The sequence below is a fragment of the Rhinichthys klamathensis genome, unplaced genomic scaffold, assembly GCF_029890125.1.
Source record: "Rhinichthys klamathensis goyatoka isolate OS25496 unplaced genomic scaffold, OSU_Roscu_1.1 h1tg000008l_1, whole genome shotgun sequence".
NCBI classification, from domain to species: domain Eukaryota; kingdom Metazoa; phylum Chordata; class Actinopteri; order Cypriniformes; family Leuciscidae; genus Rhinichthys; species Rhinichthys klamathensis.
Genome location: NW_026606561.1, coordinates 701,661 through 725,042, shown reverse-complemented (window position 1 = coordinate 725,042; position 23,382 = coordinate 701,661). Strand labels below are relative to the sequence as shown.

The 23,382-nt window shown below is 41.2% G+C and overlaps 1 protein-coding gene across 1 annotated transcript in view; it reads right to left on the bottom strand.

The window, feature by feature from the left end:
* Window positions 1-15,184, bottom strand: part of camsap2b (calmodulin regulated spectrin-associated protein family, member 2b) — a 95,601-nt gene extending 80,417 nt beyond the window's left edge. The window contains exons 1-3 of the mRNA XM_056260313.1: window positions 14,904-15,184; window positions 14,561-14,870; window positions 2,997-3,256 (exon numbers count right to left, since the gene is read on the bottom strand). Of these exons, the coding sequence (XP_056116288.1) occupies window positions 2,997-3,256; window positions 14,561-14,723 (423 nt within the window). The 5' untranslated portion in view covers window positions 14,724-14,870; window positions 14,904-15,184. The remainder of the gene's footprint in view (window positions 1-2,996; window positions 3,257-14,560; window positions 14,871-14,903) is intronic.
* Between the last annotated feature and the right edge of the window lie 8,198 nt (window positions 15,185-23,382).

Here is a 23,382-nt window from a genome sequence, read left to right as displayed (position 1 = left end):
CTTCAGTCTACGTCCAGCGTGACCTTTCCAACGTGATTACGTAATGCCTGGCGCGTCGCAGACCAGCACAAGATGAACAATTGTGGTTAAAAAGTATATACATTTTTATTTATTTTTAAATGAAAATGACCGATCGTTTCGCTAGATAAGACCCTATTCCTCAGCTGGGATCGTGTAACTTTATTTGTGAAATGTTTTGATTGAAATGTGTGCTTGTGCTATATTTCTTTAAAATAATTGCCACTTGCTTTGATAATTTGCTCTATAATGTAAAGACATTTTTAATTGTGAATAAGTGTCCATGTACTTTTTAGGGCCACTTTATACAGTGGGGTCCAAAAAGTCTTAAGGCCACTTTGAAAATATGAGAATTTTTTTATATTTAATATTTAAACCTGTTATAGGTGAAATATCAAATAGTTAAAGGGATATTTCACTAAAAAATGAAAATTCTGTCATCCTTTACACACCCTCAAGTTGTTCTAAGCCTATATGAGTTTCTAATCCCCACTGACTTCTATAGTGTGAAAAAAATACTATGGAAGTCAATGGGGACCAGAAACTGTTTGGTTACCAACATTCTTCAAAATATCTTCTTTTGTGTTCAACAGAAGAAAGAAACTCATATAGGTTTAATGTGAGTAATGTGACTAACTAATGTGACCGCACCTTAAAGGTCATGAAACCCTAAAACACATTTTTGAGATGTTAACATGAAACGGCATGAAACGGAAAACGCTATAGTTTTTACCCCTATTGTGATGTATCCGAGTGAAAAAATGAAGGACGGGACTTTGTCCATGGGAAATTGATTGGATGGTAATGCAACATGTTTATTTAAAATCCAAACAAAACAGAAGCATTTTCATCAGTGGTTTCAGACATTCAGTCTCCACTGTACATATACAGTTTAAACCATTACCTTCTGTGTTTAACCTGCTACATTGTCGAGTGAGAGCATTATGTGCAGTCAACACTTTTTCTCCCAAATATGCTGATTAAAGGGAATATCATCAATGCAGTTTCACAGCAATGCAGACCTCTCTCACACACACCTCGACACACTGCCGCAGTGCTAATCGCCATGCCAACAGGCAAACCCACCCATGTGCACATATTACAGTGAACTCCTATGGAGACAGGAGAATGACCTGTGTTTGTGGACATGGTAAGGTGTTTCTGTGTATCAGTGGGAGAGATTTACACACTGCGAGACAGATAAGACATGCACTTCTCACATGTGCACATCATATCTGAACAACCCTGCCAATCATAAACACACACGCTATGGCTGAAGCAAAGACAAATCTGATAGCATGTGTTTTCATTTTGAAGCTTACTGTACGTTGGGTGACTCTGCAAGATTGTGGATGTGTCTATGTTTCGTGACTTAATGTGCCTGTAGTGTCTGTGTTAAAACAGATGGTCTAGACTGAGTAGTGCAATACCCTCAGAAAGGTATATGCACCTAAATTGAATTCTGAAAGGATGCTGACTGTTACTGCAGAGAGAGTGAGGGAGAGAAAGGGAATACTGCAATGCAGACATCAGCAGTTCCTAATATGGCAGTGTCCAGTTCTCCTCCTCATCCACCCTACACTTTACATCTTACAAGACCCTTAAATCAAGTGCACACTGCAACCTACATATAGCGACCAAAAGCAGTATGCATTACCAGTCCACTACCATTAAATTGATCTTAATGCCTTAATTAAAAAAATGAGGAAAAATCCAACCTTAAAAGACACCAATTTTCTTTGTGAATGAATAATGTATCGTAAATAAATAAATGTTCTTCCTTAAAATACAGGGTGCATAAGTCAGGACACCCCCTGTTAAATTCCCATAGAGGCAGGCAGATTTTTTTTTTTAAAGGCCGGTTATTTCATGGATTCAGGATACTAGGGAATTAAAATAGCCCCACATCATCACATACCCTTCACCATACCAAAACTGTCAAGTAAGTTTCATTCATAACGTTTCTCCTTTAATTTGATATAAAATTACATACCGTATTGTCCCTCATAACCTGTAGTAGCAAGCTTAAAGGGATAGTTCACCCAAAAATGAAAATGATCCCATCATTTACTCACCCTCAAGCCATCCTAGGTGTATATGACTTTCTTCTTTCAGCCAAACACAATTTGAGTGATATTAAAAAATGTCCTCCTGGCTCTTCCCAGCTTTATAATGGGAGTGAATGGTAACTTTTAAAACCCAAAAAAGTGCATCCATCCTTCATAGAAGTAATCCATACGGCTCCAGTGCATTAATAAAGGCCTTCTGAAGCAAAGCGATGCGTTTGTCAGAAAAATATCCATATTTATAACTTATAAATATAATCACTGACGTAGGATGTAGGAGTAGCGTAAGCTTAGCTGAGAGTAGATGACTCTTGGGGCATCACACTCAAGCTCCTCTTCTCTTATATTGAAATCCTCCGACATTTCTCTTTAAAAATTCTCATTTTAGACTTGTAATTTGTGTTTTGCTCTATCCTCTGCGCTTCCGCGTTCGTCGATACATCATGCGTCGGGTCAGAGGTCACTCTTCTACCGGAACTCGACACACATTCGGTTGTTACCGGAAGCCAGTTATTATAGTTTATAAAGCTGTCAAAATACTCCCTCACCTTGCTTATCTTCCGAGTGGACATTTCTTTGAACCCGCCGCCACAGAGAAAACCAACGCATGCAAAATCTGAGGTCAAATTAAATGATTTTGTTTTCCATTAAAAATATATACTTTTCAAAATAACATAATCATTTTAAACTGTAACATTAACATGATGGTATTTTAAACATAGCCTTTGTAAAAATATAAAGCAAAACATTAAATGTGAAAAAAAAAAAAAAACTAGTATTTCCAAGTCGACTAACAGCAGCATTATCGTTTAATCGACTAGTCGAATAGTCTCGCACATCTGAAACCCTTGCACTCTAAATCTGAAAGTATGTTCTGCAACAGCAAAAAAGGTGTAGTGCCAAATCACTTGCCATCTGTATGGGGGTCTTGCAGAGGTCTCTCTCAGTCACGAGTCTCTCCTGGTCAGTGACGTAGAGGCCTTTCTGAGCGAGGGCCTGGATGATGGCGTTATGACCCAGCAGAGGTTTAGCCGCGTCGCTCCTGAGGATCAGACTCCCCGCGCGGCAATACAACTCCGCGGACAGCAGCAGAGACACAACCGGAGGCTTCACATGCTCCTGGTCATACTGGTCCCGGTAAAACGGATCGTCCAACTCCACAGGTACACAGTCTAAACAGAGAAAGAGAGAGACTGGGATTCATTACACAACCAAAAATAGTTTGTAGGGTAATAAGAAACAGTGATTACTTGAGCTAATCATGTGAGGAGGGTAAAACATATTTGTCAAAAACCAGTTCTATTCAATTCTTCAGGTGGGGAAAAAAAAGAACTTAATGTCCCTTTAAATCTGATTCAGGATCAATGCTTGGTCGGACAGACTGATGTGAGGTCAATGAGTGGAATCTGAAAAGAAAGACACACTGTTTTCAGACTAATCCCATTATGGCTCTCACTTAATCTGATTTACTCTATCTGAAGCTCTTCAGAATAGCACCATAGATCCAAACACAGAAAAAACAGACAGGTACAGGCATGCATGAATTCAGTCACACACACACACAGACTGTAATCACTGGGCTGACACAATTACACACAAACGTAAACACCCAGGTACAGACCAGCAAAAACTGAGTCACGAGCACTTGCCCACAAAAAAAAAAAGCAGTTGTTATGCACGTAAACAGAAATTAACAGCATCAGGATGACAAGTTTGACAACATCTGCAAACAGACTGACAATTCAGCTCTGTTTCTGACGCTGAAGTGCGACTGCAAATATCTGAGTCTAGAAGGCCAAGGAAATTCCTGGCATCCCATAATGCTTCAGCGTGAGTCAGACTACAGGCAATGTAGATTCCTGCTCTTTCCGGGTCATTTCCTTTCAATATGTCTTTGTGTATGTGTGTTCTTTTTCTTTTTCAGCAGCAGGAAATGTGTCTTAAAGGTGCAGTACAGATCCTGTTTAAAAATAAACATCACAAATAACAAAATGATGGGAAAAAAACTTTTAAGATTAAAATAAATAGATAGATAAATAAAAATGTATTAATCAGCTAAGTCTGTGTGCAGCAGGAAAAGTGTCTTAAAGGAGCAGTACAGTTTGTGTTAGATGTTCTTAAACACATTAATTATTGTATTTTTGTTTAATGCCTGATACAGACTGTGTGATTTCAGCAATCCTATAATCTATAGGATTACCTATAATCCTACAAATCACACTGTTCGACGTGAATCTAATAAACTTGTGTCTGACATGTATGTAGACTGTACGATGATGACATCTATTGAATTGTAGGCTACGACGCAAGTTAATATGGAAGAATAAAACTTCATCAGCATGAGCTAGTCAAGTGGTAAACAAATAGCACTTTGGCAAAAAAGAGGAGGAAGCAAAAGAGGAGAATATGGATGCGGTCATGGGAAAAGAGGCTAACTTGGCATGCCAGTTTTGTTGAGTTAGGGGGTTATAAATTTTAGCGCAATGTAGCGTTGATCAATACGCCATTTCATGCTCCATTTTTATTGGCTAGTCAGTTAACGTATGTCGTAGCAGCAAACAAGATGATCATGCTAAAGTTCTGTCTCTGTCAGAAAATGATCAAATTCCCTAAACAGCTGTTCTACGTTTGAACTGTACCCTAAGCACCTGCCATCCAGTTTAACCAGGCACTAAAAGCCCGTAAAAGCATATAGCGTATGCAAAAAAAATTCAAATAACTCATTCAAAAAAGTCCTGGATAATTGGGATAGCTTTGATTTCACCGGTCCCCAATTGGACAAGTTTCTTATGGGGCGTTTACATAAGATGCATCTTTTAAAAGATATAATATATAAATATAAAACCTTTCACACTAATGATCTATTTCGATGTTGGGTAACACTTTACAATAAGGTTCATTAGTTAACATTAGTTAACTACCTGTAATGATGCGGGAAGAATGGAGCAGAGAGCGAATCCAAGTGCAAGCACATTTAATGGTGAAACAAACAAAAGACAATCAGGCCAGGAACATCACGACAGCCACCATTACAACGCTAACAACATTAAGAACTCACAAAGACTGAACTGAAACACAGGGCTTAAATACAAGGGAAGACAAGCTAAACAAGATAACAAGGGGGGCGTGGTAAACCTGGAACACCTGGGAAGACTAATCAACATAACGGGGAACAGCTGAACATGGGACAAGACACATGGCAGGATCACATGACAAACAGGGAATCACATGACAGACAAGAACAAGGAACAAGACACAAAACCCACACCGTGACATAGCCCCTCCCCTATGGGCGGCTCCCGACGCCCATAAAAAACAAAAAACAATAGTTCAGGAGGGTGGTGAAGCGGAGGCGGTCTGGGGGAGGGATGGAGGGCCAGGCCCGCACAGGGGAACGGGACCAGGACATGGTGGACCTGGGCCATGGAGCGTGGGCAGACCAGGCTGTGCAGGCGACCAGGGTGGAGCAGGCAGTTCAGGTGGCCAGGGCGGTGAAGACCCTTCGGGCGGCCAGGGCGGTGAAGACCCTTCGGGCGGCCACGGCGGAGAAGACCCTTCGGGCGGCCTCGGCGGAGAAGACCCTTCGGGCGGCCACGGCGGAGAGGACCCTTCGGCCGGCCACGGTGGAGAAGACCCTTCGGGCGGCCACGGCGGAGAAGACCCTTCGGGCGGCCATGGCGGTGCGGCCTTCATGGTCCCATCCAGGGTCCTACTGCCCCCCCCCAAAATTTTCTTAGGGGCAGCCATGGGGTCAGCGGCCTCTGGCGCAGGATCAGCAGGCTCTGGCGCAGGATCAGCGGGCTCTGGCGCAGGATCAGCGGGCTCTGGCGCAGGATCAGCGGGCTCTGGCGCAGGATCAGCGGGCTCTGGCGCAGGATCAGCGGGCTCTGGCTCAAGGGTGTGCGTAGCCCACACACACCACATGGCTGTGGCCATAATGGCCAGTGTTGCGGTCACTGAGGGCTCAGGCGGCGCATGCGTGGCGTGATCAGTCTCTGGCTGGGCAGACGTGACGTGAACAGTCTCTGGCTGGGCAGACGTGACGTGAACAGTCTCTGGCTGGGCGGACGTGACGTGAAGCTCAGTCTCTGGATCGGCAGAAGTGACGTGAAGCTCAGTCTCTGGATCGGCAGAAGTGACATGAAGCTCAGTCTCTGGATCGGCAGAAGTGACGTGAAGCTCAGTCTCTGGATCGGCAGAAGTGACGTGAAGCTCAGTCTCTGGATCGGCAGAAGTAACGTGAAGCTCAGTCTCTGGATGGACGGTCTCTGGCTGGACGTGAAGCTCTGGCTGGACGTGGCTGACGTGAAGCTCTGGCTGGACGTGGCTGACGTGAAGCTCTGGCTGGACGTGGCTGACGTGAAGCTCTGGCTGGACGTGGCTGACGTGAAGCTCTGTCTCTGGATCGGCAGGCGTGACGTGAACAGCAGCCTCTTGCTCGGCAGGCGTGACGTGATCAGCAGCCTCTTGCTCGGCAGGCGTGACGTGAACAGCAGCCTCTGGCTCGGCAGAAGTAACGTGAACAGCAGCCTCTTGCTCGGCAGGCGTGAAGGGAAGCTCAGGCTCGGCAGGCGTGCAGGGAAGCTCAGGATCGGCAGGCGTGCAGGGAAGCTCAGGCTCGGCAGGCGTGCAGGGAAGCTCAGGCTCGGCAGGCGTGCAGGGAAGCTCAGGCTCGGCAGGCGTGCAGGGAAGCTCAGGCTCGGCAGGCGTGCAGGGAAGCTCAGGCTCGGCAGGCGTGCCGGGATTGCAGGGCTCTGTATCTGCCAAACCCACCGTCAGGGCAGAGTCATAAAATAACAAGGCCAACTCCAGGTAAAACTGTAAGGTCCATTGCGGATCGTGTATTGGCATGATTGACCCTAATGGCTCAGATAGCCCACCTCTGAAGAAAATCATAAGGCACACCGAGTCCATTGAAGTTTCATTAGATAAGTCAATAAAGTCTCTCACATAATCCTCAATGGGCCGGTCTCCCTGACGGAGGCGCATGATTTGTGCTGCTGGATTCATCGTAGTGGTGAGTTCTTCTGTAATGATGCGGGAAGAATGGAGCAGAGAGCGAATCCAAGTGCAAGCACATTTAATGGTGAAACAAACAAAAGACAATCAGGCCAGGAACATCACGACAGCCACCATTACAACGCTAACAACATTAAGAACTCACAAAGACTGAACTGAAACACAGGGCTTAAATACAAGGGAAGACAAGCTAAACAAGATAACAAGGGGGGCGTGGTAAACCTGGAACACCTGGGAAGACTAATCAACATAACGGGGAACAGCTGAACATGGGACAAGACACATGGCAGGATCACATGACAAACAGGGAATCACATGACAGACAAGAACAAGGAACAAGACACAAAACCCACACCGTGACACTACCTTAGTTAACATGAACTAAGAATGAACAATACTTCTACAGCATTTATTAATCTTAATTTCAAAATTTACTAATACATTACTAAAATCAAAGGTTGTATTTGTTAACTGTGAACTAACATTAACAAACAATGAATAGCTGTATTTGTATTAACTAACATTAACAAAGATTAATAAATACTCTAACTAATGTATTGCTCATTGTTGGTTCATGTTTTTTAATACATTAACTAATGTTTACAAATTAACCTTATTGTAAAGTGTTACCAGTTGTTGAATGACTAGCTGACCATCATTATCCATCCCTTATTTCCTCTATTAACATTAAGTTAAAACTGCTGGCAACAGTCATGTGTTTTCAATATTTACAGAGGCATCAGAAAACTCTTAAAATCATTCCTCCAAACCTTTATGAAAACCTGCTGCGTCAATGGAAACCCTTTCCCTGCCAGTCTTTACTAGTTCAGAGCCAAAAACATAAAACACACACACACACACACACACACCTTCTGTAAAGCTCACAGTTTTTCCTGAACATGCTCCTAAAGAGCTGCCTGATTATGGAAAGGTTTTTCCCCTGCGTTTCATCCCAGCTCGGACAGAGGCAGGAAGCGGCTCTCGGAGGAATGACAAACACAGGGAGGAAGTGAGGGGTCAGAGAGAGAAAAGCCTGAGGCAGCAAGTCACCACGACCCACAAAAGCCTTTCAAACGTCCAACTCTGTGCTTTTGTCTAAATGTTACAGTAAGAAAACATAACTCAGTTCATTTATGAAATTATAATCTTAAGGTCAATTGAAAAGGTTTTTACTTCAGATAATATACCTACTACATTCTGTAGGATTTTAAAGATATTATTCTAGCCATATGCTTATAATAATCATTCCAAACATATTGAGACTGACACTAAAAGCATTATAAAATAATCATAAAAACCTTGTCGGTTGGTGTACGCTTCAATCATAAAAATGCTCTGTAATACTTATGCGTTATAGTCCAAGTTATATGTTATCATATAAAAAAAAAAGACCAAAATTAAAAGTAATAATTCACTGATAATCTTCCCCTCCAGTTGTTCTCAACTAGCCTGGGAAAACCCAGACAACTTCCGGCAAATTTAGATTTGCTCTGAAAGTTAGTCTGGCAAAGAGCTCATTCAAGCCCATTTCCAATCCGTCGAAATCGAGGCACTAATCAGAAACGCTGGGGCGGGCTTTACACGATGACGACAGCGCTGAGATTTTGAAGCAGATTTTGTACATTACAAAGATGGATGCCGCCGTCGAACATCACTCGTTCGAATCAGCTATCGCGTTGAACGTTTCCTTTTTGTTAAAAACCGAGCAAAGAACAACACTCGGAGATGTTTCTCCGCCGCTCTGCATACGTCTTCTCCTTCATCGCTCTGATTGGTTTTAGGTCTATCCGCGACGTCCGTTGGTGACGCCCCTCTGGAAATGATTTGTCTTTGTCTATTTGCCAGACCATAACTCAGTTACAACAGAGAATGGTCTGGTTTTAACCAGGCTAGTTCTCAACTAGTTTAAATAATAATTTATTAAACATCGGATTCAAAACAACACTTTACAAATCAGGCAATGCCACTTCTCTTATAAACTCTCCTGAACACAGAAAGGAGAGCTGGGCATAAATGTGGGCATGTTTCTCACAGCCTTACTCCCCATTTACTTTTATTATACTAAAAGAAGGAAAAAAACAGCCAGAATATTCAAAAGTGCCAACTTTTGTGGAAGAAAATAAGTAATTCAGGGATTGGTGAGTTAAAGCTGCAGTAGGGAGTTTTGAGAAAACGTTGACATAGCCTGAAAATTTGAACAAGCACAACTTACAGGTCCCACCCCCTTGCTCTCTGCTGCGCTACAGCCCTCCCTCCACAGCTCGTCCTCCACAGCGGAGCCTGTCGTAAACGCGCAGGCTAGTAAACAGGGCCACCGATAACAGCGGATAAAAAGTTATATGGCACATTCACTAATAGGGACTAAACGTCAATAATATGCTTTACATTGACTATGGCCTGCCCATACTTTGACTACAAACTTGGTCCTCAAATCATTATGTATTTTCCAATAGCCTACATGTAACTTTATAACGTTGCACTCTTTCTCTAAGTTATAAATAGCTAGTAAGATAACCTTAATATAACGGTAACTAACGTTACAGTATGTAAGTAATTATTATAGCGATATATAATGCTAGATAAGGTGTGCTAGTACATTATTTCAGCAACATGACAAGCCAGTGAATTAGCAGGTTTCAATTGTTGCTTAGCAGAGTGCGTGACATTTTATCTACATGTTATGCGGCTAGAGTCAATGGGCTCTGTGTAATTCTTTCTTTTTCGCTTGTTTATCGTCATCAGTCTTTTTCCTTTTACCTCTTTGTTTTATGAGCAGGTGTCACTCGAGAATTGGCAGTTTAGGTTGTTTCTCCGTCATAAGCACAGCTGCAGCACGCCGGCAATCTTGAGTTTGAACGACGGCTCGCGCTCCGGCGCTCGCGCTGTGCAAGAGAGGGGTGTGATCAGCGCGTACACGAGCGTACACGTGATTGACAGTGCTAAGACAATCCTCCTGGCTCTGATTGGTTGTTTCTGACCGGGAGCGTGTATTTCTTGCAAATGGCAATAGGACCACTGGGAGGAGCCAGAGGAGCTTGATTTTTACACCGATTATCTGTCTCATATTCTACTGTCAGGACATAATGACAGTTTTAACAAATACATGTTTTCAAAAGTTACCTACAGGAGCTTTAATGATGACAATTTTTTTAAAAATATTTCCAGTGTCAGATTTGCCAGTTGTGATAGCCTACATTTCTAAAACCTTCATTTAATCAGTCTCGTTTAAAAATCTGCTGACACTATCCCTTTAAGAACCACATTCAGCGCTATTGATTTCTCACATGTAACATGGACGTTACATACAGTGCGTTAGAGTTTCCAGCGAGAATAACAGTGCACACAGTCACATGTGAACATCACACACTCCCAGCACCCTTCAGGCTTCAGTGATGTAACAGGAACGAATGCTCTCTGTCGTGGTATGTGCAGTATGCCACAGATGTAAGGCTGGGGGTAAAGACAGCACAACATGAACAACACAGCCGTGAAGGCCTGCAGGCACTCAGAACATCTGTTTGTGACCTTGTTTATTTTTCATTTCTGAGCAAAGTATCTGAATGAACAGACATCCACCAGACTCTCTTTTCAAGCTAAGGATGCCTTGCAATGGTGGGGCTCATTTTCCTGTGTTTGTTTCTCTCATGCTGATCAGCAGTTTCATTCTGCTGTGAAGAACAGTGACTGATGGGGAGATGTTATCACACTTACAAAAACAGTACCATGGTACTCTTGGTATTTAGCCTACATGGCATATATCCCAAAATAGGACTATCAAGGTAAATACATGTTATTTTCACATCCCTCCCTTGTGAAAAATAGCACACTTTAGCATACTTTAAAAAAGGTGAACTTATTACGGAAATAATTCCTTAAAATTTGATTACTATTACAGTTTTTCACAATTGCTATAACACATTTTTTGAAACCTTCACCCATTTTCTCACAACATTAAAACCCTTGACTCTTCTGGCAAAGTCAAACAATCGCTTCAAAACCATTTCACCTGTACTCAAAATCAAACAATGCTTTCAGATACACACGAGTCAATAATATAAGCACAACAGGTCATTCATTAGACACTACTGCAGTCCAACTGCAAAAGCCAAAAAGGTCCAATAAAACTCTAAATGAAAAGCATGTTACAGTACACTCAAATAGACAAATACTGTAAGTTGTGCAACTACAAAATCCAGGTCAATGAGAGATTGAATCTGCTTCAGGATCATGTCGTCCTGCTGGCTCTGGCCTGAGGACACAGGCAATGTTGTCTCTTGCCAGGCAAAGAGAAAAACCCTCTAGTCTGACAGATCCAGCTTTGATAACACTCTTTACCCCTTGCTCTTTCTCATCCTCTTCCTCCTCGCCCACCACCTCTTATATCTTCCTCTTCTCCCTCCCAGACTGTTTCCATCTATAGTTGGTATTCAGTGCATCCGTGCGCTCTGGATAGGCTTATGTTTTGTACAGTTGGTATGATCGCGTCATTAGAAACAAGGTGTGAACAATTTTGAAACGTTGTGTGTAACGATGACAACTGTTTTTAGTTGTGTTGAACTTTTGCCTCTTGCGTTTAGTGTTTTGCGACACAAATGTATCACAGTGTGAAATGTGTGAGAAGAATGTGTTTAGAGTTTTGCAAAAAAAAAAAGAGAGCATGAGATTTGCAAATAGTGTCTAAACTGCCTAAACTGGGACTGCCTAAAATAGTGTCTAAACTGGAAATTTATGAATTACTTCTATTGTCTTTAAAGCTGCAGTCCGCAGTTTTTCCTCTTTGTCGCCATCTCTGTTCGAAATCTGCAATTGCAGTTATTCGCGGAATTATTAACTCTACGTGAGTTGTAATTCGACACGGCACAGGCGGATGAACACAATGTTTGAGGAGAGTGTGCAGCTGTCAGTCGCCGCGCCGGTGTGGATACTCGCATTCAAAATCACAGATTATTCTTTTTGGAAGTATGACCAACATAATAATTTTCACTGGAAAATGTCATCTGAACAAGTAAGTAACATCCACCTTTGTTCTGGTTCTGACATTGCAGTAAATCGCGCTGATTAAATCTAAAAATCGTTTATCATATCACGCAAAACCGTGCAAATTATAATGTTAACAACGTCAGCATTGCGTGACTACATGTAATGTCCTTCCGATATCCTTGTTTTCGCATGGGTCCGGTTGCAGTCTCTTTTTTTCTGTAGCCACTCCGAAGTCCGAACAACGTCTTTTGCATTTTACAGCGGATGAATCTCTAGTTGTCACTGGTGATTGTCGTTTGAACCTTTCTGGATCCGCCATAAAATTGATAAGTTTAATCATATCAAGTGCTGTGAGAAAAGGCTATAAATCTCCACCTCCAGCATCCTCACACGCAATATAGCCTACTAGCCGAGACTCCTTCTTTATGTGTACAGATGTGACGTAATGACGCAAAGACATGCTCGAATCTCCCGCGGAAATCCACCAGTGCCACTGGAATTAAAAACATTATTACAAGCTTACCGTTTTGAATCGAGCTACGGCAAGTAGATAGTTTTGAACACTGGCTGGTTATGTATTTTCTCAAATATGTATTTTGGATCATTTTTAACCCAAAAAAAGCTACGGACTGCAGCCTTAAAATATGGTTACTGTTGAATATACTGACAAGCATTCGCGGCAACTAAAATATTTTTTGTTGAATTTTGGTTAAAATTTCAATACAGTTAAGCACATTTCTTTTTCACAAGGGCTGCTATGTCCAAAAACGATGGTGGCCCTGAGTAGTTTTTGTTAATGTCACTGTCAGCACTAATATAGGGGATTCAGAGACATCTGCAATAGAGATCAGAGTAAATCCATGCTTTATCAACCACATTAGAGTTCATGTACACACCAGCAAAAAAGCTTTTTACACACACACGACACACACACTTCTGTCAGGAGCCGTCTTCATCTTGGCCCTGTTGCATTGCACTCCACAGGTCTCTGTTGTGGGCGCTCTAGCAATAAAAGCCACATTGCTTTATGTCCATGCGAGTTTGATTGTCTGTGTTTATGTTAATTCCAGCATCCTCCATAGGGAGTTATTTTGGAAAATTTCAATCCTATTACAGTGTGCAGAAGCGGGGAATCTGCTTTGAGCATTTATTACGGACTGTGGGGACGGACACAGAGCCATAAGCCAGCCTGTGGCCTTTCATGAGTCTATGCAGGGATCTAGGCTAATGATTTCTGCAGACTTGGAAATAGTTACCACCATGGTGATTTTTGTCAAATTCACTATTTTTAACCTCTGTATACTGATTCTCATGAGACACATGTGCACTCAAAATACATTAAAATGACAGATTTTGGCCTGGTTTCACAGACAGGGCTTAGATTAAGCCAGGATTAGGCCTTAGTTCAATCAGGACATTTAGGTTTTTTTTTTTTTAAACGTGCCTTAGAGAAAAAACACACATTAAGAACATTACACATTAACTGGTGTGCATCTTGAGACTAATCAATGGCACTGACATATTTTAAGATACATGCCAGTGCAAGTTGCTTTCAGTTAAAACAGTTTCCATGCATTTTAGTCTGGGACTAGCTAAGCCTTGTCTGTGAAACTGGGCTTATAGTGGAAACTCTCCTCAAAATGTAGTTACCCATTAACAAAATCGCTCCAATAAACACTCATGTCGCAAAAATGTAAAATATACCTGCAGTAAAACATTATAGGGAAGACACTAGTATGTTGTCACTTCTTTACTCCAGTCAACATTTCTCAAGGTAGGTTTAGACATAATATTTGTCAACAAAAAGGCATGCCTGCTGTTATTGCCAAGCAGGGGGAAAGACGGTTGATTGAATACGGTGAGCAATAGGCATGTTGTCATATATACAGGGTAAGTTGTCACAGTGTGGAAAGGAAACTGCCATTAAACAGGCTTTACAGATACAGTCAATGGTAACATTAACATAGTTAGGAAAGACAAAACAATTACTGAAAGGGTAGCCTATATTAAACCTGTGGATTTCGACCTTTTAAATGCTAGGCTACTGACTTCCAAACATAATTGTCCTTGTGCAAGGGACCCATCCTAAAAATTTAAAAGACATCTATAAAGTATTTATAGCCTACTGTGAAAAATTAATATATAAATATCTCAAATAGGCTATTATTTTTTAAATGTTTAGTTAATTTTAAGTGACATACTCATTTTAATACTGTAGGCTATTTATTTACACATTTATTTTATACACATTAAAATAGTTTATTACTTTAATCTATTTAAATCTAATATTTTATTATTTTAATCTTTTTTTTTTTCCTGTAAAGATTTCCAAGCACTCCATTGCGACCCACTTAGGGGTCCGGGACCCCCAATTTAAAAACCAGTGTATCTAAGCAATTGATACAGCATTGCCCTTATTGTGACAACTTCTTCAAGTACTAAAAATATTGATTTTCAAACCTTCAAGCGCCACCTACCAGATCCAAAGGCTTTGGCGATGAGCCACGTCAAACTGCACGATATCTTGGCCCTTGTGAAATCATAGTGATCCACAGATTTGATGGTCGGCACGATGAACGTCCTCTTGCTCTCCTTGATCTCTGCGGCATCACCCATCTTGACATCTACGCGTGGCTGCATCACGTCCCACGGGACTATGAGATCACAGCGGTGGACGACATTCCCATGCTCAAATATGATGAGAAATATAACGGGTCGGCCCAAACACTCGTGCAGTCCAATAATCCTCCTCTCATATATTGATTATATACACGAAAACGATCCCGACTGCATCCCCCAGCGCCGGATTCAATATCCAACAAGCGATTCCAAGCGTCTGCAGTAGTTCTCATCCGTTTCCCGGCATTATATCCTCAAGTTGGTGTAACGTTAGATGACAAAAATCAATATTTCATAGGTGACACATGCGCCATGATGAGGGATGTCACGTTTAATGGCGAGGAGAGGCGGTCGATGAGTTCACTGTTTTGTGTCATGATTTCTCCTCTTCTTTAACTTTTGAAACTGTCCTTAAAATCTCTTCTTCTCCCTGCGGTCCGCCTGCCGCACTGGCCTGGAAAAAAAGTAGAAAGATGAGTGCGCATGCGCGAAACGCCCAGACGCAGACAAGCAGTGCTGGCTGAGGTAGATTCATGCAGCTGTTAAACAAAACGAGATTTTACACACCTCATCTGTTTTATTACTTATTTACACTATTTTCTATTTTACAGATCTATCCTTTTAGTTCTGTAAATATAATCAAAACGGATAAGCTATTTGTAGGCTAGGCTGAAAAAACAATTCAGATAATTTTTTGTTTGTTTTTTACTGTAGGCTAATGTTGCTACAATTGTTTGGGTTTAACTTGCTTTGAATTTTAATAATGGAGACTTTAGTTAATTTTAGACTATAATAAATAGTGACTCAATTTACCCGAATTGTGTGTGTGTGTGTGTGTGTGTGTGTGTGTGTGTGTGTGTGTGTGTGTGTGTGTGTGTGTGTGTGTGTGTGTGTGTGTGTGTGTGTGTGTGTGTGTGTGTGTGTGTGTGTGTGTGTGATGTAATGTATATTTAGAATTGAAGAAAGATTTCCTTTGAAACAATTTTCACTCAGAAATTGCTAATAAACTTCACTAATAATTACAAAAAATGGCAAATAACATGCAAAAGGAAATTTGAAATGGTATTTTCTTGTAAAACCTTCTCCTATTATCTGTTTTATTTACAACAGTTGTTGTGCACGATATTCATTATAGCAAATATAAATGTGTCTATAGACTATATTTATAAATGTTGTATCTGTTGGTGTTGACTCACATTGAGTGATATGAAAAGAAGAAATGGAAAGAGACTGCATCCGAACATAGATGAATACCTCTAAACATGTCAATCAAATAATCAAAAATGATTTTTGAAACAAAACCATCAGTTGTTTTTCTAAACGTATTAGCTTGTTCAATTAATACAAAAAAAAACATTATTATATTCATATCCTTTGAGACTGATGAGGAGGAGTATTAACTGACATTTACAGTAGAATAGTGAGTAGAGTCCAAACTGTGTGATGTTGAGGCAGATGTGAGTCTTCAGGTTAGCAGCAGGAGTCATGGATCGGCTCTCTCAGACAGGAAGGGGTGTGACCAAGTCTGTGGCGGCTTCTGACTATCAGCTCTGGAGAATAGCTGTAATTACTGCCCTCTACCCACACACACACACACACACACACACACACACCCCTTTCATCAAACACACACTCACACTAGTCTTTCATGTGTGAGGGAGCAAGGCTCCAAGTTCTCAAGCAAGACTGGAAGAAGTCAATTATTGAGAGGGAGGGAGGAAGGGGAGAGATAGAGAGAGAGAGAGAAATCCAGATGTGACTGAAATCTCTCCTGCTAATTTTAGCAGTTGGCTTCTACTCGCTGTTAAAGCTCCTGACCCTGTTTGAATGACATCACACCCATTATGTGCACTAATTCAATTGTTAAAAGACGACTTGACTAAAAATAGTTAACTGATAATTAATATATAAAATTGTGTTTTTCCATTTCAATGCAAAATCTGTGCCAACTAAGGTGACCATGAAACAAACCAAATGTGGGACGATTATAAATTTGTGTGGGACAATGTGACATGTACCAACACTAAAACATAACCTGAAACTGTTATGTCTACCTAACTTAATAAAAACATTTGTATTCTGCCTTTCAGCTAATACAAATTCTTTGTTCTTTAGTCCCTTCCAGAAAACACCATTACATCACAACATAACATGTCTTTATTTTACATGTCATTTCAACATCATTTAGAAACAGTTCTTCTGACCAAGTCCAACTAAAATCCAACAAAATAAACAATGAACAAATAAAATATAAAACAACATGAAATTGGCTATATATAAAGAAAACCAAAAACTTTTATATATTTTTTTTAGAAAGGATGTGAATTAAAACAACCACAGCAGGCAACAAGTTGATAAATTATGTTAAATTAAAATGTTAATTGACCGAATTATCCATTTGTTTTCTGACAGGGAACACATAGAACGAATCACCGGTCCACATTTTGATTGACAGCTGTCACAACCTACTAGTGACCGTGTTTACTCCTTTCTTTTCAACCATTGGATACGGCTGTTGTATCTACTTCTGAGTCTGACGAAGCGCTGTTAAATATGGGTGAAAAACTATACGCCACAAAAAGAATAAATAAAATACTTTCTTAAAAAGGCAAAAGAATGCACGCACGTTTTCTTAATATGATAATTAAAAACCAATAATAGACTGATAAAAATGCGGGACATTTTCTCAATATGCGACGTGCGGGACAAGGGCGCACAGCGGGATGGGTGGTCAGTCCGGTCCTCAACAGCCTAATGTTTCTAGCGGATACCGGCACACACTGCACCAGTGGCGTAGCCACGAGGGGGCCTGGGTGGGCCTAGGCCCCCTCATTTAAATGTCCGGCCCCCTCAGATTTCTGATTGCTTAAAAAAAAAAACTTTAGGAGGCAAAAATATTTTTTAGTGATTAAGGGGTGTGCCTGTTTGTTTCAGAATTGGTGATGACGGTTATGACGTGAGTCAAATGTGACGGTTCGTAACATAACCGTCGTCGTCCGGGGGAGGGGGGGTTATAGGACGTTCGGTTGAATAACTGTTCGTCTGTTATGGGACAACTCGCTCTTAAAATGAACAGCAAGACAACTAGAAGTGTATGTGCTTTCCATTAAATGAATCACACACAGTAAACAAAACCTTAACAAATTAACTTTGCCATTTAGACGCGCAAACTGCGTGCCGGTGCGGTGAGACATAGGCCTACATGCTCGGGCAGATTCGGCTGGAAGTCGGTCATCCTCGGACGCGGCGCCGCGCGCGCTGTTACAAAAAAGCCATGCATGCACACAGCCAAGCGAAATGGGGTCTTGCCGGTCTTGCGCACCCAACGCGTTTTTTTGCCGAGCGCACCTTCGCGCTCGTGCGGACGCGTCGAGTACAAACAAGGCTTTACTCCTTGTCAGCGCGCGCTCTTATCGGTAAAGGGGCAGATACCTCTCCCGAATCATCTCCAGCACTCAGCCTCCGAATCCGAAGCACCACTAACTCCGCCTCCGTTTCCCTCGTAATTGATATTAGTATTTAAACATTCTCAAAAATGTTTTAAAAAATATTTTAATATTTTACGGTTTAATATACGCACGGTTTTGCCGGTTATAGAGTTCTAATGACGGTGTTCAACTATAACCGTCGGTCTCATGGTTATAGCTAATAACGTCACACCCTCAGTGCGCAAACCAAAGTAATACTAGGCCTATCCACCGGATGAAGAAGGGTTGGCTCTTATGCCGCGTTCCAGGCAACCTGTAACCCGTGTTTTTCCAACTCGTAACTGGGAGTACATCGTTCCAGGCAACCTGTAACCCGTGTTTTTCCAACCTTATACCCGTGAAAGTGCACTGGAACGGCAGTCAAACCCGTGACTTCCCACCCGTGAATTCGTACTAGATCGATGTACTCCCAGTTACGAGTTGAAAAAACACGGGTTACAGATTGCCTGGAACGCGGCATTAGTCTCCACAGTAGCCTACATAAAATATTCATTTTATTTTATTTATTTTTCGTGTTCGCATTTATGAGGAAAAAACAATGTTATATGGACGTGTTCTCCATTACGGACGCGACGCGCTCTGAAAGCGGCACTAAAAGATGCTTTAAAACTTTCACAGAGACATCAAACAGAAAGCACTTTAACCTGAATTTTAAACTTTCTTTAACCTGAATTTCGTTTTGTATTAATTGTATCTTAATTTTAATCAATGTTTCATCAACTTTAATGACTTTAACAGGATTTAATAAATTGAGAATGAGAAGGTGACGTCACGCGTATCACTCCGTGTTGCATTGTGGGAAGGATTCGCCATCTTGGAAGGATACGCTATCCGTTGTCATGGTTACTTCGACCGTGAGACCGAGAGAAATAGCGACAGAGAGAGAGAGCAGCTTGATATTTGTTTGCATTTTTGCGATAAGGCACAGTTTCTTGGGAATAAATGAAGAAGGGGGAAGCAAAAGGAAAGGGGCTCTATCGGGAGAGACTAAATAACAACACAAAGCAGCGTTATTTAGAGAAACTACTTGACATCAACATGGACCCGTACGACCTGCTACAGAATGGACGAAAGACCAAAGCACTAACGTTACCACCTTTCACATACGCTGACAAAGTTAATTACCTGGTTTGTTTATGGTATCAGTGACTAACGTTACTGCCTACACAATGCAAGAGGATTAGAAGCTGAACAAGTCTGTTGCGGCTGCGGGTGCAAGACTTAGAAACCCCCAAACCTGTAACGTTAAACTGCGAGAGTTCAGTCATACTTGATGTTTCATTCAGGCCTCATTCATATGTGGAAATAAATCTGATATGAATCAGATACGTGCATTTGCACCTGCCGTGCAACGTTAAGCGAACAGTTCGGACATTCCACTGTCAATGCGAATCGTACGTCATTAAAAAAAGTGTATTTTTAAAACATTTCACGGTACAGATATATCTATAACAAATTAAACAACTCTAGTTGAAAAACAGAGTATTAATTTCGTTCGTTTGTGTTAAATAAAAGGCGAACTGTGCTGAAATGTGTTGCTTTTGAAAGCAGGCTTTGCTCGCTTTTGCTGCTGTCAGTTTATTGACAAGCAGTTTCTCTAAGCTGGCTAGCATTGTTATTTACTCTCTCCCGATAGAACCCCTTTCATTTCTCTTCCTTCTCCATATCTTCCAAAGAAACTGCGGCGTATCTGTAAAATGTAAACAAATACTAAGCTGCGCTGTCTCTCTTTCGCTATTTCTGGATGAATGTTTAGTCGCGCCTCAGTGAAGTTCTGAAGGCGTTGCCCCTGGCAACCGATAGCGTCTCCTACCATCATGGCCGACCGGCTCAGAGCCCGCCCAAATCGGCACGTGACTCCTCACTCTCAATAGGCCTACCGAACCGAAACTCAGGGTAGGCTACCCTACTTGCCTCACATGTCTACTTTTAAACAGAACAATTCAAAACGAAAGAAAACAGACTAGGCTACAGACTGCTCTCTGCTTATGTAATCCGTATGAAATGTGCATTTCTCTCTGGCGCGTTCACTACTGAAGATCGCGAGTCAGCATCGTCAACTTCATCTTAGCCAACAAAGAAAACACTTGTTTATTAATAAACAATTAAAATATCTCCTAGCTATATTTTTTACATATTCAAAATCATTACTTTTGCCGGTTCTTTGTGACAGCTTTTAGGTGCTTTATTGGCAGCGCCACCCTTACATGTTACACGAGTCGCCACCGCATCACCGCACCCACCAGAATAGGCCTGTATATATAAAATTCTGGCTATATATAAAAATCTGGCTATATATATATATATATATATATATATATATATATATATATATATATATATATATATATATATATATATATATATATATATATATGTTGCCCCCTCATTTAAAGACGGGACCCCCCAAAAATAAAATTCTGGCTACGCCCCTGCACTGCACTACTTTTTGTTTGGGACCGATACGGGCTTGTACGCCTACATCATTTTTACAGCTCGTAAACATTAGCTGGAAAAGACGAGAGGAGTTTTACTCGAATTATCTGCAATCTAAAAGTGGTTTTGCCACGTGGCCTGCCCTTTTACGGTATGCTAGCCTATATAAAAACAAGAACAACGAAAACTAATGAAATAGCTAATAAATAACAAATATTTATAACATTAGATTTAAATTCTAATAAACTAATAAGTCGCTTGTCTTGACACATATCGCATTATGACGCATTATAGGCTATTACATCAACACCAGTAGGTTGATCTGCGTTGTTGTATTTCTACCACTAGATGACAGCATTCATTTATTCTAATCATACAAAGTCATACATTTTTTTTTTATTGTTTGACTACAAAATAAAATATAGTGAACGCCATAGTCTATCATCTATCTATCTATCTATCTATCTATCTATCTATCTATCTATCTATCTATCTATCTATCTATCTATCTATCTATCTATCTATCTATCTATCTATCTAGTGTGTGGGCTATACACACACACACATACAGTGATCATGGTGAAATAAAAACAAAACAAAGCAAAATCAGCCATCTGATTATATAAAACATGAAAAAGGTGAAATAATTATTGAATATAATGACGTAAAATCTTTTTTCCTTCTTGTATTTAAATTATGGTATTTCAAGTAAATGAAAGACAGCCAGTCCCTCATAAACATTCAGGAATGTGTTATGATTGCGAACATCAGAACCTTTGATTTATTCACATGACGTTCAATTCAAAATGTGCGCCATTATCATGCTAAATGCTACCAGCCTCATCCAACCCCCCAAAACCACACACATACACACATAATGTGCTGCATATTTCATACAAAGATGCCTTCACGCAAAAACACAACACAGGCTGTGTTTCCCACTGCATCCATTCACTGACCCCCACCCCGACAGGCCCTACACCCACCCATACACAGATGAGCCCCATCCTTCATGAAGCAGCACACAAAAGGACAGTTCAGGCCGTCGCTGCTGTCTGTATGTGTGTGTGTATGCAGTGCAGTGTGTGTGCTCTTTGCTCTAAGCTGCCAAACTGCTTCCAGATACGACCCAGCTGACGTCAACGCCCTGTTATCGCAGATACTCCCTCTGTTTGCCCACAGTATGTAGCTGTATATTTCTTTTTAAACGGTTAGTTCCAATCCTTGATTCTGATTGGTCAATAGCTGTGCTTTATTCACGATAAAACACGGCTATGACCGCTTCACCCAACGGTTCTATGTATCACTACACAACACCCCTAGCAACCACTCTTAGCAACTTAAACAGATGTTTCATCTCATTGATATTGTTCATTTAAAGCTAGAGCAGAGCATTGTGAGAGATCGAGTAAGCGAGTGTACCTGCATTTACAGTAGACGTAGCATTTTCCTTCAGGTCAGTCCTATTCATAATAAAAAAATGCGTTTGAATGTCCGCTGCATATTTTGTCCTTTTAACAGTCATGGGGTTTTCCGTGCATAACGTTAGTCATCTGTCAGTTGCGTCTGTCTTCTCCGTGATCACAAGTTCGAGTCCTTTCAAAAGCCTTCTCTACAGACTCACTCACTCACTCACTCATAAAGACAGTCTTTGCCGCCATCTATTGGCGAAATAATATATGTAACTTCTGTTGCTGTTCACGTTCCGGGACTATTTTTTCCAGCGGAAGGCAGGCTTTTAGTGATTTTACTTCATGAAAGTTGCATAGATACATATTTTTCGGCTTTAATATTTTTATTGTGTGGCAACCGTTTTATAAAAGCAATAAGGTACTCGAGGCAAGTGCTGTATCGCAGGGGCGTAGCCAGTATTGGGCCAGGGCGGCACTGGCCCGCCCACATTACTCACTGGCCCGCCCAGGCAAGTTTGATAAAAATACATTTTTAGTTTATTTTTATTCAAATGTATTTAAGAAAATATATTAATATATACCTGATTTATTGTTGACTGCTGTGTGTGTTTAATTCGTTTTCCGAATAAAATGGAACTGTCGAAGCAAGTTGTAGAAAGCCTCTCTCCGGAACGTTATTGGTTGCTATGGTTGCTGGGGGTTCCGACAGGAAAACTCTCAGCGGCGTCGGCGCCACAATAATGGCTAAACAACTTTCTTTAATGTGCTATTTGAAAAAAGCAAGAGTTGAGGAAGAAGACACACCACTGCCTTCATCTACCGAGTCCACCCAGCCCAGTTCTTCCGACTCATTACCCCAGGAGAAGGCTAGTCAGGTGCTGGTGGCGGCTGCTTCTTGCTCCCTCTCTCCCGATCAGCCTAACGTGGGTTTACCCGCCGATCTAACTGCGATATTATTATTTTAGCTTACTTTATTTTCGGGTGAACTGTCTTTGCACTGCTGACTAGCCTGAATAAAATAGACAGGTTATTGTCTACACTGGTTTGTCCAGCCTTTATTAAGCTCTGTTGGTTGAACATGATGATTTGCCGAATATTAAGGTGTAACTGTTTTTGCAGTTTCAGTTTGTCTATTCATTTTTCTACTCTCTAAGGTTAATTATTACTGAAGTCATTTTTTTCTATGAAAAACTATAGGCCCACTCACATTTTCACTGGCCCACCCAAAATACAATTTCTGCCTACGCCACTGCTGTATCGTGAATAAGTAACGGCTGAAGGGGTTGCAGGCACTCCGCTTCGCGTCGTGCCTAACAACGCCCTCCAGCCGTTACTTATTCACGA